Genomic DNA, 16,769 nt, shown 5'->3' on the forward strand with positions numbered 1-16,769 from the left:
GAAAATTCTGAGACTTTTTTTCTACTTGCAGCATCAGCAGTCTTGTTTGTCTGTGGTATCTTTCTGCTTGGTAAAAACATCTTCTTGTTTGAGGTGGGTTTATCCTTTGCTCTGGGCCATAAAAACTCCTTCTAACTAACATACCCTTTGCCTTTTTAGTCATCCACTAAGACCGGATCAGCAATTTTTTTCTTATATATCAAAACTTGCTTTCATTTCTATTCCTTCTTCAGATTCTACATTCAAAGATCTTTCTGCCAAGCATACAGATCTGTTAATTTTTCTTGTCAAATTTTCATCCTTCCCAACAGACCACTCAATTTTTATACTGCGTTTTTCCCCTGTGAAGTTCTGGCGAGTTTGGAGGCTGCTCCTGCTGGCACCTCCACAGCTCTGAGCCCTGTCTGTCTGTCTGTCTGTCTGTCTGTCACAAGAGTTATGTACTGCAAGGCTGACCAACCTCCCCACCTACATGCTGTGCTGTGAGAGAACATGACTGTACTTCACACCCAGAGACAAGAGAAGAAAAGGCTTTAAAGAATAAATCCTAGCCCTGATTTGAAGTTAATGAGAAACAAAGGCCTTGTAATATTATGTGGTAGGAAATAATTAAGTAGGTTGGTAAGCTTTAAGACCTGGATTTATGCTTCATTGACACTGGATGATTGTATAAAATCAATTTGTTCATTAACCACAAATTAAAATTTCTATAATACTTTTAAATCTATTCTCTCAAGGTGAAGGCAAACCTCTGCTATATTCAGAAACACTTATCCACTTAGACCTTGTGACTCCCTGAGAAATAAGCAGGAGCTAGTAAGCAGGTAACTCCTGCCTTCTCTACAGCCAGGGAAGTGATGGAAGACCTTTCTCCTGAAGACAAAAATACAGAGACTTCACCTAGACATTCAATCCATCTGGTAAAATATTATTATCCTCTTAGGTATGAAAAATTGAGGAAAATCTGAAAGAGATCTTCAGTACGTCCCTTGTAGGGTCAAATTCCTTCCTCAGATACAAAAGTGGTATTTTCCAACCACTTTCAAATCCATAATTTAGTGGATATTTCTTGGACTTCATGTTTATTACTTTTTTCAAATTAATAAAAAGCACTTAATAGAACATTTCACCTAACTCTTTTCAAATTTTCCTTTTCTTCTTTTTTTTTAATGGTTTGTCTTCAAACATGCAATACTTATTAAATGCTTATCCAAACCAGGCTCTCTGCTGGACAAGAATTTCTGAACTATAATAGAGAGTTTAACCTCCAATGTGCCAAAATGGACTTGCTGCAATCTTGAGAACAGTTAAAAGGCTACAGTTTTTTGGAGGATGTCTTCAATAAAACCCAAGAAAATTTTGCTGCAGTAGCTCTTCTGGTAAATCACTGAAGCATAACACAGATACAGTGACTCAAATTCCTTCCCAGATTATACTGACTGACTGAGCATGTGGCAGTCTTTGACTGTTTATGATCGTTCAGCTTTCTGAGAGCAAACAAAGGTTAATTCCTGCAATGACCCAGCTTTTAGCCCTACAGCATTATTCTAATAATTTTCAACCCCTAATAAAAATCCTTAGCCACAGACCTCTAAAATACAATAAAATGTACTGAATTCTGACTAAATGACTGACTAAATTCAATAACCAATTAATTAATTAATCTTTCCAGAGACATATCCAATACATATTTTCTACCTTCTCCAATGGCAAAAAACATGATGGGATAACCAGAATCTCCAGGAAGGCACTTTGTGGCTCTCAAAGGCTTCTGCAAGCACTGAAGGTGGCTCCCATGCATGCGTGGTGCTTGACTTTTCAAAGTGCAATGCTTGAGGATTTTCACGTGTGCTCACAGCCACTCCTCCTACAGCCACAAGGATGCCTGATGGGCAGCAACTGAACTAAATATTCATTTATAGGTAAATGCTTTTTCTTATTATATTTACATGGGTTCTTTTTATCAGGTGTGGTTACATGTTTGAAAAGATGATGAAGCACTAAAAAGACAAGCCTAGATGTTTCAAAGAACTACTCAATTCCCTTTGGAATATCTGTTGTATCAAGCCAGGACATTCAGCAGAAATGAAAAGCAAAGGCTATTTGAGTACAGTTTAAATACTGAAAGAATTACTGGGATAGAAACAGCCCAACTGATATCACTTATCTATACTATAAGCAGAACTGTGGAGGTGCAAGTTCAGAATACCCCTATTGAAGAAGCACTGATGTACTGCTGACTCTAAGCATGAATTAGTCATTCTGAGAGCACTAAAATGAACCACAGGATATGTTTAAGTAATTTCTTGAACTGTCAAGGTCTAAGTACAATACTTATTTCCTGTGTCTGACCAACACAATCACTGAATAAACATCATCATTCCCTTTGGTGACCAGTGACAGGACCCGAGGGAATGTCCTGAAGTTGTGTCAGAGGAGGTTCAGGTCGGATATCGGGAAAAGGCTCTTCACCCAGAGAGTGACTGAGCACTGGAACAGGCTCCCCAAGGGAAGTGGTCACAGCAGCAAGGCTGGCAGAGTTTAAGGTGTGTTTGGACAATGCTCTCGGGCACATGGGGTGATTGTTGGGGTGCCTTGGTCAGGGCCAGGAGTTGGATCTGATGATCCTCGTGGGTCTCTTCCAACACTCTGATTCTACAATCAGAACAACCACCACTAGGACTACAGTTTTAGCTAACACTGAGAGCTCCACACTGAGAGAGCTGTGTTTGAATTGAGAAGTGCTCAGTTACCAAGCAAAGGCCACCCTTTGTGTTGGAGTTCTGGATACTGAGAATTTTAGACTTTCTGTGCTGACAGACTCTGACTCCTAGGAGAGCACTGTATTTGACCTGAGGCCATGGAAAAGGCTTCCAAAATTGACTGATAGCACTGGGATTACAGGTGTGTAGTTGATTAGAAGTGTGTGATATCATAGGGTGGAAAACTTAAGAGTTTGGAGTTTTAGAATATAGAAATATATATATATATATAAAGTAAGATGGAGGGTTTAGGGTGGAGGCTGGTCACAGAATCACAGAATAATGAGGTCGGAAGAGACCTCTAAGATCATCAAGTTCAATCTACAGCATCACAAAATAATGAGGTTGGTCCTTCTTTACCTTTTTCCTTCCTCTTCATGGGTTTGGGTGGTATCTTGTAATTGGACAGAAAAGTCTGCATTGTGGACTTCGAGTGATTAGTTATTGGGTTAAAAGTGAAAATAATTTAGGCGTCATTTCTTAATTGGATAGTTTAGCCTTAAAAGACCTTGTATAGAAAGATAGTTAGCCATTTTGTAGCTTGTTAGTAGAATGCTGTAGAACTCACGACTTGTAACACAGATAAGAAATAATAAACACTTGAGTCTGGACACGAAACACCATCTCTAGCGCGTCAATCCCGACCTTGGCAGAGACAGAAAAAGAAGCCGAAAACCGGCACCTTTGAGCACGCCCAGCCCCAGGGGACCGTACTGACCCTCCTCGAAGCCGTCGCGGAAGGAGCCGGAGCGGCTCATGGTGCGGCTCTTCTCGTCCAGGGACATGGAGCTGTTGCGGAGGCGCGTGTCGCCGTAGGGGTCGTAGGGGCCGTCGGCGTTGGACAGGCTGTGCGTGCGCAGCATGCTGGGGTTGGACAGGCTCATCTGCGCCGCGCTCGTGGGGCTCGCTGCAAAGCCAGCAACAAACACAGCCTTACTGCCGCGAATGCGGGCTTTCCTGCCCTCCTTTGGTGATCCTCCACCAGCCAAGGTTCTTTCCCCCCTCCCCCATCCTACTTTAAGACGCAAATTTTTGGTATCACCTTCTCCAGGCTTCATTGGTTTTTAAGTAAGGGGTATGAAAAGTAGGCTAGTGAATGTGAAAACTCAAGTAAAATAAGGTCATTTTAAACACTGTCCATTTGTCCGTAATGTCCATGTGTCCTTAATTCAACATACAAGCTCAGTCACCTCACTAACACCTCTGAGGCATGGGAGAATGAAAGAAATCTATCATGTCAGTAACTAATTAATGAATTAGAGAATGAATGAATGAATTCATTAGTTAATGAATTAATTAATGAATGAATATTAATTCCTCATTTTAAGGAATATTAATTCCTCATTCCTCATATTAATTAATTCCTCATTTAATTTGGAACTGTTCTTCCACAAAAATTGTAGTATTTTGTCTATATAGAGCAGGACTTACCTTCTTCAAAGCTTTCAAGTTCTAAGAAAATGACATTTTTCTATGTATTTTAGTCACAAATATGAAGAGCTTTAGTTTCCTAATAGCTGTACAGTTCAGAACTTTCTTTCCACTATGATGTCCTGAGAACTGTAAAATACTAATTTTGCCTTAAAAGCCAATTTTCTATCAACAAGTGTTTAGAGTACAAAAGTACTGCAATCTCACATTTCTCAAAAGAACTTTTGTGCTAAAATTTTGCCTGCTATTTACTAAGAATTAGTTCTTTTGTGAGTAAAAAAAGAGAACAAAATCATTGTTCATCTGGGCAGGTTCCTCTTGGTGTGCTGTCAGTGCCTGTTTCTATATAGACCATCAACTGATACAGACTATTGTAGAAGACAGGATAATTCAGTTCACAGGTGCTTGACTTTCATATCATCATTTGCTCTTAAATTAAATCCAGTGACCTCTCTTAACTCCAATATCTCTGAGCTCTCATCTTAAGAACACAGGAAAACATACTTCCTTTTTTTTTTGGTGTTCATTGCAGTTTGTAGCCAAAGAGCTTTTGAAGCTAATAGAAATAATCCCCAATACTGTACATAAAGAGTTAAGTTACTGGGCCTATGACAACACTTTTGGGTTTTTTTTTTTTTAATTTCATGAACTTTCCAGACAGTTTGTTAGCTGATGGAAATGTAGCCATGCTGTGTGTATATTCAGCTGAAATTTTGCAAAGTGTCAGTTTATTTAAAGCCACTTACTGAATGTGTTTCTTTCCATAATACTCAAGGAAAGGCTCTAGAATGTCATTACTGCAACTCAAAACTACACTAAAAATAAGTGACTGCGCAATCTGCTCCAAATTTGCACAAGAAGTTCACAACTGCAAGCTTAACTATTTTGCACATAATTATTATATATAAATTAGTTATTATATATAAGTTATCATAAACAATATATTCATTTTAAATAATAATATTAATTATTATGGAGGGGCGTTTGAAAGTCATAAACAAACAGGCATTTTCTTTCCAAATGTCACTTCAAGATGAAATTTTTTACAAACCTGAAGAAACTGCAAAGCAACGAAGTCATATTTAACCAGCCCAACAGAGATGAGCACCACTAGCACTTTAAATCAGGTTATTTCAACTGCTGATACAGTCAACTAAAACCTGCAGTGCTTCATGGATCCTGCCAAACAGCATTTATTGTTTCCTTCATTTAAAATGGGTTTATCAAAGAAATTAAGTGAAGGAATGGCAGTTTTTCTGACTTGAAACTCCCCTTTTACATATTGCTTGATTGAGCTTTCTGCAATTTTCCAATGAGCCACTTGAAAAAAACAAAGATATAATACCAAACTGATGAGATTGGCACACAGTAAGTAAAACACTTGGATTTTAGAGAATTATACATGTTGCAACATCTGCAGGCAACATCTTAGGTCCTCTAAGCACCCCAATGTGTGATATCAACCGACAGCTCTACTGAATATTTTACAGAGTTCACAATTTATATTAAGGAATCTGATTACTCCCAGAGAAGCAGTTTCAAAGTTACTGCAAGAATGGCACCTTTGGGCATAGGAGATAATAATGCTAATTAATCACATTCATTTCAATGAGAGTGCTTTCTCAGGTTCAACGTGGGCCTTGGAGCGGCTGAAAGAAAATTATCTTGTGCAACATGATGTTTTCAGGACACACAATGCATTGCTGTGATTATTCAAACAGATAATTATTCACCAAGCTGCGAGAAGTTGAATCTAGTTCCAGAGGGTGAAGTTATGCTGGATCCAGATGAAAATGGAGAATTGGCAGCAGTATCCTGCAATCCTCCTGCTGAATGGGACCGGAGCCATTCCTTTGCATCCTCTTGACTGCGGAGCTGGGAGGATGGAGTATACCTGCAAAAACAAACAGGTTTTTCACCATGAACTTTGATATATTTGACTTTTTTGTTAAAAAAAAAAAAAACAACATGAAAAACAACCATGAGATGTCACAAGGCTTGGGGTGGGAGAGAGAGAGAGAAAGAAAAATGGAAGAATCCTCATATGAAATTAAAGAATTAAATAATCTAAATCAAATAGAATTCTGAATTAAGGAGCTGCTCCAAGCTCTTCCAACATGTTCCTAATTAATTTCACCTCTGCTTGAGGGGAAAAGAAACAAACCACAAACTTCTTTCCTATGGCTTCAGGTGTAACCAAACCAGAGTGAACAAAAAGTTACAGGTAGAAGTTGAGTTGTATAGCACTGTAGGATAAAATGCAGTGTGTGCTACATCATATGATTTAAAACTGTAACTTGGAAAACCTTGCCCTAAGTTATGCCAAAATTCTAACATTATTTAAATATTTTGGTACATCAATAATCTTAGCTGACTTTTTGTGATATTATAACCGAATTCAAGTCAACAAAGCCATTAGCAGGTTTTTTTTCAACAAGCTGTGACCCAATATTTCATATTCCAGAGACATCTATATAAGGCCTGTGGAGACATATCCCATTTAGTTAAAAACTAACAGCATTAGAACATCATGAAGGACACTATTTAGCCTTTTCTGAAGGCAATGAAAATAGCAGAAACATGGTCTATGCCAACATCAGTGGCAAAACATCCCCTGGCTTCAGCTAAAGTTTCATTTATTGTGTCTGTGTGTGAAAAATAAGTATGTCAGGACAGGTGTTATGTGAGCTACGTGATGGGGTACAGGTACCAACAGCCAGAGCACCATGGCAATACTCGTCTGCGATGGAATTCAGTGTCTGTTCTGGCTGTGCCATCGCCTTTGGACAAATATTTATGAGTTACTAGCTCTCCTTCCAAAAACTTAAAGCCTATTATTTGCTGATATTATCTATTTAATTAATTTGATTCCCTTCAAATAAATGCCCTACAGTAAGACATCACTTATTAAGACTGTTTCAAATCAATGGGAACGCTGCAATAATTTAAAAAGTCAATCTGCTTTCAAAAAATACATTCATTCTCCTGCTTATGCCTCAACACTTCAGCAGCAATCCCTGACAATCTGCATTTCTTAAACTTTGCATATGAATAGTTTATTTAGAAAGGGGTTTTAAACAGTCATGTTACCTTAACACACTACAGATTTATTTTTATTGTCAGCATTAATACCTACCTCTTCAGCACTCAAATGTTCTGGTCTTAGAAGAGAGTATTTATTAGAGACATAGTTGAAGACCATAGAAACATTAAAACAAATTGCCATTTTAAGAAAGGTTTTTAGTACTCAGCTTCATGGGACAAGGCTGCTCTGAAGAAGAAGATGCACAGCACAGAAAAAAATCACAGCTGCAGTTTCAAGGCAGTGAGCCCAGATGCTGAATTAAGCAATTCAGAAGCTGAGTTTCCTAAATTGTCAAAGATACCTTCTGTAAATTCTCTAACACATAAAGTATTTAATTAACATAGCTAATAGTAATTCTGGCTAGAATTGCTTGTATCAATGGAAAAAAAAGTATGTTATAAAAATCACTACCTTACAGATGTACAAAATATGTGAGAAAACAACAGCTGAAAGTCCATTTGATGATTTTTTTTGTTATTTTCTATGAGAGTAGAAAATAAGGTATAGATTATAAACCATAGATTAAGGTATTCTGATGCAAATTTTTTAAAATTAATATATCCAATTTAATCCTGAAAGGTTTCGTGTGATCTTTTAGATCTTTTTTATTTATATAACAACACCAAGGTTCCTAAGGTTAAAAAACAATTTCAGGTCATTCCATGTAACAGCCACAGAAACAGCAACATTATTGTTTTTTAATCAAGCCCAGGGATGCTTCGAGATGCTTTCCAGCAATTAAGCCAGCAAAAGCCACAGTTCTTGCTCAAGCAGTGAGGCCACTGGATGAAAAAAGCACAGTTGTCAGTGGCCTTCTTTGAGGACTGAAAGAAAGCAAGAAAGCAAGCAAGAAAAAAGGAAGCAAAAAGGAAGCAAAAAGGAAGAAAAAAGGAAGAAAAAAGGAAGAAAAAAGGAAGAAAAAAGGAAGAAAAAAGGAAGAAAAAAGGAAGAGAAAAGGAAGAGTATTGTTGCCACCTCTTGCAAACTGCGACCATCACCACCAGCCACAACAGAAACACAAAGCAAAGTCCAAAGCCACCACAGAAGATGTTAAACCATGTGGAAACACCAATACCTGAGTCCCTTCTTAGGCAAAGTGTTCCTATCAAGATGTGGGTCGCTGCAGAAAATTTAAAAGAAAAGAACTTCAGAGAAGAACAAAAGGGAAGGAATAAGATCAGGACGAAGGACGTACAAACATCTGCATCACCTTTTCAGAGGAAAAGGTGCTGGGGCCTCCCTAACAGAAACATGCACAGCCCTCCTCACCCAGGTGGGGTTTGCACAAACATGCAGCTGCTACCATGCCAATGAACCACATCTCTTCACAACCTCATTTCACTGTTTCTCCTACCCACAATGAACAAAAATGGCTCTTTAAACATCAAATAGGTGTTTAAAAATACACTTTTCAGCAGGCTACTGGTAAAACCTGACAGAAATATTCAAGTCCAAACCACCTTCCCATCATTTCTTTCAGCAGACACCCTTTAGGGAATGCACCTAACTACTGCAAAGAGGTATTGGAGCCCAGACTGTTTAAATTTCCAAATCTTAACCTAAGTTCCATTAGCAAAGTAAAATGGACCGATCAGTTGCCCAAAACTCAACTATTTCAGTTTATGTTTTTGCAACTGATGAACAGAGCCTGTTAATTTGTTTTTAAAGAAAATACCCCTGTGGTTAAGTAAATTAATTAAATGACAACCCTTATAGCTAAGTTATAGTATGGAACTGATAAAAAATTACATCAGTGAGCAAAAGTGAGCTGGAATGTTTAGATTTGTGTCATCTTTTCCTAACTTTAACATTCATTTGTACTAAGGATGACTAACTACTTGGAAAACACTCATTAGCCAAGCTGCAGAAAGAGACTGACAACACTGAATGACACAGGGACTTCACAACAAAATGGACAGGCCAGAAAGGCAGTGGGAAAAGCAGCATGCCAGAAGAATGCTGAAATGCTAGTGAGAGTTTAGATTCACAGGAAAAAAAAAAAGGGCATGATTTTCAAATTGCCTTTGGCAAAGATATGAAGGGTGGGTTAAAAATAGCTCCCCCAAACCAAAGGACATTCCCAGAGACGAGAGCAACACCAAAAACATGCCAACTGTGCTGTATGCCACTCTCCAGACTGATTTGGGTGGGTAGATGCGTATTTGCAGGGACTCTCACTGGCATGTCTTTGTGTCAGTTCACACCTGGATGATGAACACAGCAGAGCACCCAACTGAGCACAGTCTGGCACAAAACAATTTGCTTCACTGAGATGGGCAACAAAACCTGCAGCCTTGAGCATACTCCTGTCCTGAGACAGCATTACCTGTCCTGTCTCCTGGGCAAAGTATTTCGGCAGAATTTGGGGCTAGCAGCAGGGGAAGAAAGAGGGCTAGAAAGAGCAGTTCAACAAGACAGAAAACAAGAAAAGGAATATTAGAATGAAAAGATGAGAAAACAAAAAGGAATTATAATAAAACACAAACAGAACTACAAACTATCAGAACATTACATTCAGGTGCAATTTTCTCCATTGAGACACAGCTGCAAAAATCTTGCTACCTGAACTCATCACTACACATGAGGACATAGCTGATTTCCAGTGCTTGGAAGAGTTCTACTGCCATCTACAAGAGGCCCCTCAGAGACCACTGTAGAGTTCACTCCAGTGTCAGTTCAGTGTGCCACCAATACAGCTCTGATGCTGGAAAAGCCCTGTTCCCTCCTCCCTGCTCAGCCTTCTCCCAGGTCCTACCCTGTGTCCACACAGGTACCAAGGAATCCCATCGTATACAGAGCTGGGGAACTGATCAGTATGAAATACAATTCAGCTGATTGTTTTTCACTTGGATCCAGCTTCCAATAGGATTCACTAAGCATTCACACGAATGCTTGTACTGAAATATTGTAGTGAACAATTGGAGATGGGACAAGACAGCAGGGAGAGGATGAGAAGGGATCAAGTGACTACAGAGATGGGGACTTTTCTTTACAGCATCATCTCCAGTTTGAAAGTCATCAAATTCTATAATCAAAAAGTTTAACAGAAAATGGTTGACTTTTCAAATCAAAATTGGAGGGTTTTTTAAAATACCACTATCAGCTCAATTAACAGCAGATCTTCGGAAGGATAATCTACGATGCAAAATTCAAGTATTAGGTACCATCTGGTAGCAAAAAAAAGTTGTCACATTGGCTATGACAGCAAAATAAAAACCTCTTCTGAACCCATCCTCCTGCTCTAAACTGGGCTCCTTTTCTGGAATAACTTTCTCTACGTTCTAGTCCTAGAGTTATCTGCACTGTCTGGTAAGAGGCATTACTTGATCTGTATCTGCAGCATTGGCTACTGCTGCCAGGACTTCTTTCCCACTTGAGATACCAACATATGGAAACAAGAGAAAAACCCACCAACCTTTCAGACAACGTAGTCTTAACACTGTTGGTTCGGACGAAGGGAGTCAGAGAATCATCCTTGGAGGCTGGAATCAAGCCACTGGAGGAGTTGTGGCTCAGCCCACCTCCACTGCTCAGGGAGATGTCTATGGATTCGCAGCTGGTGTGAAGGCTGCTGACAGACTGGTATCCAATACCATCCTTGCTAACTGCAGAAGAACTACTGGCGTTGGTACCCCATGTCAAACTGTTGGAAGGAGCCGAGTGTGCAGAACTGGGGCTGGAAGCCAGTGGAGACTGGTTGAGATCAGTGTTTTTACCATAGAGGGGACTGCTGCCCCCACTGCTCAGCACACCACTGCCAGATGGGGAGTCAAGGTTACCCTGCTGATTCATGGTAGCGTGAGGGTTGGAGATCACTACTGAGTTTTTCATATTTTCAGCTGTTGTGATGGGAACTTGTTTACTAGGCTTGCCACCAAAAAGTCTGTAAAAAAGAAGACAGCATGAAAAATACATAAAATGGAACAGTTAACACGACAATATCTTATATTTAATCTTAGCTTCAGAAAACAAGTAATGAGTACATGATCCCAGACTGTATACATTTGCAAGTATACATTTATAATCTTGTGTTCACTGTCCCTGTCAATGAAGCCCAGAGGCAATTACAACAGCTCCAAATCTAGCTCAGGTGTGTCACCTTTGAATCATCAACCAATACTTCCACAAAGCTAAAATACATCTTCACAGAACTAAGATACAACCATATTGTCTTCTGTTCCTTAAGGAAAAAGGACACCAGAGAAACAATCTGATGTATGGAATACTAGAGATTGGAAGCTTACTGACCTGGTAAATTCTGCACAAATCGACAAATGCTCTGCACAGAAACTGCTTTTGCTGGGATGCAACAATGTACTCATACCAAACATAGGCCTGTTTCATTCCACGAGCCAAGCTGGCTGGAGACCATATTTTTTAGTGAAGAATGTGATGTTGTTACCTACTTTTTGGCACCTGGCATTGGCTAGTAAAAAACTAGGTGAGTTCCACAACTTGGGGAGGGAGGGGATGGAGGTGGCTAACTGCAGCATCACTGCTGCCTGTGATGCAGCTGCACTGCCAAGGAAGCAAAGATCCCAGGTCCCTCATAAACAGTCAGTGGGAAACTTCTCAGAAGTGCCCAGGTGCCTCAGTAGTAAACATGCTTCGGACTAAATTATCAATCATTCCAAAACCGATCTTCAAAATTAGGAAGGAAGCGTATCTTCCGCACCAGCTTCAAACACCCACCCCAAAACATGGCTTTTGTTTCTGCCTCTTAGCTCCTGTAACTACCTTTGGAACCTTGGTTTTCCTCACACATACCTGTACGGATTTGCTTTTTTATCATTCACTGTGGAGTACAGTGGGTGAAACCTTTCAGAATAGAGAAGTTCAGAAGTTCAGAACACTTATATACAAGTGCTCCTGAAGACTTAGGGGTGGGCATGCACCAGATAGAACTTTCTCTGCTTTGGAGCATGCCCAGGTTGATGGACACATCGACACTAAGTCACTTTGTCCATCGCTTCCCAGAAACACAGGCTGTGCTAGAGCTGGGCACCTGCAGCACACCTGGAGCAAGCCCAGCAGCAGTGTCCAGGCTGCACAGGTGATTCCTGCAGCTCCAGTGCATGAAACACACTTGAGCTGGGTAGCTGCTGCTACATACTTGCCACAAGGCACCTGGACAACACCTCCAACTCAGAGGGCAGGTTTAGATCAGACATAAGGAAGAAATTCTTCCCTGTGAGGGTGGTGAGGTCCTGGCACAGGTTGCCCAGGGAAACTGTGGCTGCCTCATCCCTGGAAGTGTTCAAGGCCAGGTTGGGTGGGGCTTTGAACAAGCTGGGATAGAGGAAGGTCTCTCTGCCCTTGGCAGGGGAGTCAGAACAAAATGATCTTCAGGGTCCCTTCTGACCCAAACCAGTCCATGATTCCATGGCCCTCAGCAGCTATACCAGCTTAGTGTATTCCTCAAGATATTCCTGTGCCAGAGCATACAACCTCTTCAGCTGCACTGGGGAAACCACTCTTAAAGAAAGCATCCCAGAGCTTAAAAAACCACAAACACCCACACAACAGTTTTATAAGCTGTTTTTAAGCTAACCCCTGTTTATGACAACATATAAATTACATATAGTCGCAAACTTATAGGTAAGTCTGTATCATTACAAAGGTATGGATTCCAATTCACTGTGTAATACCAAAAAAACTACAGGGCCAAGAGGAAATATGCAAAAAATAAAGTCTGCAACTCAACTGACTATGAAAATTAAGATCAAAATCTTCTTTACAGTCATCCTAGAAATCAGTAATAAGCAGACGAGGTCCAATTCAACTCTGACACATTTCAACACATGACAACTTTGACAGGCTGGTGAAAATTCAAGTGTGAAATTGTAAATCAAATGAGGGAATAGTTAAATTGAGCCTCAGTGTCTGCTCTTTGAAGTTTCATGTATTTCTAATGTAGCATTTCAATTACACAGCCAGCACTGCAGCTTTTTAGTAATAAAAAATTCCCAATCACATTCCTACCAATGTGCCTGAGGCACACTGAAATCATTGAAAATGCTGAAAATCTGCATTTCTAGTTGTGTACCCTATAGAAGTGAAAGGCCTACTGGAGTTTTTAAGTGCCATTGATGAAAATTACATGTTCCAAAGTACATGGCTTATCTATTGTTAACCAGGTACAAAATAAAGTATCTTCAATTACCCTCACACAGATTCTTCAAATAAAACCACCCATCTAAAAGCAGTTTACAGCATCAGCCTAAGCTGCCATCACAGCCATTATGCTTGCACTGGTGCTTCAGATGGAATGTGGCTTTCTCACATCACTGGAAGCAGGATGATGGAGCATAACTGTATGGGTATTATGGGCATCACGACAAAATGAAATGCAAAACACTGCAACTTGAAACACACAAGCTACTCAAATTCAGTTGAAAAATAATATTAACAGAACTTTTCACCAATATCAAGGCTTTGATATACACTGCATTAACAAATTAGCTCCTCACCAACTATTTGTTAATGTTAGTGTGGGGGTACTCTTGGAGAAATAGAAGACAGATAGGATTTTTGTCCAAAAAATAGCATTAAAATAAGAAAATTTAACCCAGCTTAGACAGTAACTTTATTTAGGGTTCTTCTACACAGGCTAAAATGTTGAGTCTTGCAACATACTGGGCTAATCCACACAAGTTATAATAGTTTGCTTTGGGTGAATCTAAGCTTGGCAGGCCAATGCCACTGTCATCATGAAAATCTGCGATAACCCTCCAGTTGTTGGTTTACAATTTGATCCACGACTAGAATATTTCCAGGTTTGTTACATATACATCTGTGTAAGAACTCTTCAGTAACCTTCAGGTAAGAAAATTCTTGTGTCTGTGATATCTGCATGGATAAAAGCCTCCAGGTATGATTTCTGCAGTAAGGAGACTCAAATTGTAAGTGCCAAAGCTTCTGCCAGACAGGTTTGTTTTTATTCCTGAATGTTAGACTTCTGCTGCTGTCGTGTGATGTCCTAAGCATCCACAACACTGGCCAAACCGCTTATGTGAAATTAAATGTAAACACCAAGACTTTGAAGTAGGACACTAAATAGTAAGTGCTGCATCAAAGCCAGCCAGGCCTGGCTGGCAGAGTCCTGCTCATTCAGCTCCCACTAACACCACTGCACAACCGAGGAATTTGTTGCCTACCTGCGCAGAGTGGGAGAGGCCACATCGGGGTACTTGACTCCTTGCTGGTGGGTACTCTGAGCTCCGCTAGCAGCAGGCTGTGATGCAGGGTTCACTTTAACAGAATTACATGAAGCCACGCTTTCGTTGTCAGACGAAATCCCTTTCTCTTTATCAGTCTGATTGACTAATCCTGGCAGAGAGCTTCCAAGGATAACCTTGGCAGGCTCTCTGATTTTAGGGACAAGCAACCCAGCTGACTTGCTGCTTATGTTGGAGTCTATGCTACTCGTGCTAGATCTATTCCCAGCTCCACTTCTGCTACTGGATTTACTGGGCCGGGGTAAGCTACGGTACTGCAGATTAGTTCGTGCACTAAGTGCTAAGTAGCCATCATCCTGGTTCTGGGAGCCATCAACACTAGTCTTCCGACCAGTGGTCCTACCCATGAGTCCAGATGACTTGGGGATCTTTCCCAAGGTAGCCGATCTACTGGTGAGAGTTGCCCCACTGGCAGTGATTATGGTCATGCCTATGGCTGACCCACTCTGTTTCTTAAATCCAAAAGTATTAGCATTAGCAGCAGCTGTCCTAGAGTTACTTGTGGGAAGCTTTTTGGATTCATCACCACTGCTGCGTCCTGCATCTGATGGGGAACGTTTAACATGTCCAGCTTTAGGAGATAGTCTACCCTTTTCTGATACCTTGGCGTCATCAGTTTTCCCTACAAAAATAGAAAAAGAATTCTAATATTTAATGACTTGAAAACATCAAGCAAATGATGAAACTCAAAGCAGCATGAAAAGCAAAAGCGTGTTAGCCACTGGAGTGCGGTTCAAAGTTATGATCTAGTCTGCACTGAACTTACATGCCACTCTAGTGAGTTACACATGCAGACTTGCCAAAGGAAGTATGTGGTGCCTTTGCCTTAGAGAATATGAAAAGCAGAACAGCCTTACGTAATAGTGACAAGATAAGAAAAAAAATTTTCCCTCTGTAGCTACCACAGATCAATAATTTCTATCATTACACACTAGTAGTGTTAGGCTGATAGTATAATTTTCCTAAAAGGCATTGTTAAAGCATTTGTACTGTTCAAAACAGTATATAACTTTAACTTTTTCATATACAATTGTGTACAAGACAATAAAAAGAGAGGTATTAAATTATATTGCTTGATTATGCAAATTCAATTTTCATTCACACATCTGCAAGTGCTAAAGTCATTAATACACTTACAAGAAAAGCCAGATATCATGTTTAGTATAAACAAACATACTTGTTTAGTAAGGGGGGGGTGGGAAATCTCCTCAACCATATATATTGTATGCTCTTGGTTAACAGTGACTTCAAAAACTAAAATTATATTATTTATTCTTCACACAGCAATACTGTGCCAAATAAATAGCTTGGCTTAAGACCAGAGTTTTCACGAAAACAACTGGCAAATGTACTAATCTGAAATATACATTTTCAGACAGAAATAGAAATGGGGACATAGAAGTTGCTGCTTAGGTTAAAGCAATGCCTAAAAATACAGACAGGATTACCTGAAGTTCAGGTTCTGCCTCTGCAAAGTATTTAAACTGTTTTCACACTGAACACATTTTTGGCTTGTTTATATCTTATGCCTTTTCTCACCTGTTCCAGGTGTCTTTAACATGCCTGAGGTGGTTGAAGGTTTAGGCCTTGGTGTGGTAATGCCAACCTGAGCTGACATGCCCCGTCGCCAGGAGCCCGTCTGGGAAATAACAGTGTTCTTCCTACCAGAAGTGCTTTTATCAGACTCATCTGACACATCAGAGGGATTCCGCCTCCATTTGGATCCCGGCTCCATTTTTATGCCGCTATCAGATCCCCCATCAGATTTCTTGACTTCATCACTGGACCATAAGGAATTCCGCTCCACCTGGGAATGCTTTTCTGCATCGGTCTAGGACAGATAAGGAATTGCAAGACAACTTTCAGAGCAAGTCTTTCTTTTAAGAAGCTTTGTAAGTAGGAACCATCCCCCTGATTAATCAGCTCAGCAGTCATCTCTGAGTACCAACAAACATGACATGCCTTTGATGAAGAAATGTCACAGCAAGAAATTAACCCCAGCAATGACATATTTTTTAAATATCCTTTGTAAGAAAAATACAAAAAAACACAACACCCATGCTCCTTAGAATAAATAAAGGGGAAAAAAAACCTACTTGATTTATAAAGGACATATTCAGCTCCATGACATTTATAATCCTCCATCTCAAATTTCTGACAAACCCTTTTACTGCAATGCCAAAAAAGCATTTCAAACTTGTGCAGCCAGCCTTCCTTTGTTCCTTCTGCTTTCTTATCTCTTGTCTGGTAATC

The 16,769-nt window shown here is 40.0% G+C and overlaps 1 protein-coding gene across 5 annotated transcripts in view; it reads right to left on the reverse strand.

The window, feature by feature from the left end:
• Positions 1-16,769, reverse strand: part of NAV2 (neuron navigator 2) — a 371,538-nt gene that overhangs the window by 26,479 nt on the left and 328,290 nt on the right. For 4 of the 5 annotated variants that reach the window (XM_053946235.1, XM_053946233.1, XM_053946234.1 and 1 more), the window contains 7 exons: positions 16,056-16,347; positions 14,436-15,138; positions 10,694-11,161; positions 9,605-9,670; positions 8,354-8,398; positions 5,927-6,087; positions 3,481-3,669 (listed from right to left, as the gene is read on the reverse strand). In XM_053946235.1, the coding sequence (XP_053802210.1) occupies positions 3,481-3,669; positions 5,927-6,087; positions 8,354-8,398; positions 9,605-9,670; positions 10,694-11,161; positions 14,436-15,138; positions 16,056-16,347 (1,924 nt within the window). The remainder of the gene's footprint in view (positions 1-3,480; positions 3,670-5,926; positions 6,088-8,353; positions 8,399-9,604; positions 9,671-10,693; positions 11,162-14,435; positions 15,139-16,055; positions 16,348-16,769) is intronic. The other variant, XM_053946236.1, reaches the window with a different exon arrangement.

This window comes from Vidua chalybeata, chromosome 6, assembly GCF_026979565.1.
Source record: "Vidua chalybeata isolate OUT-0048 chromosome 6, bVidCha1 merged haplotype, whole genome shotgun sequence".
NCBI classification, from domain to species: domain Eukaryota; kingdom Metazoa; phylum Chordata; class Aves; order Passeriformes; family Viduidae; genus Vidua; species Vidua chalybeata.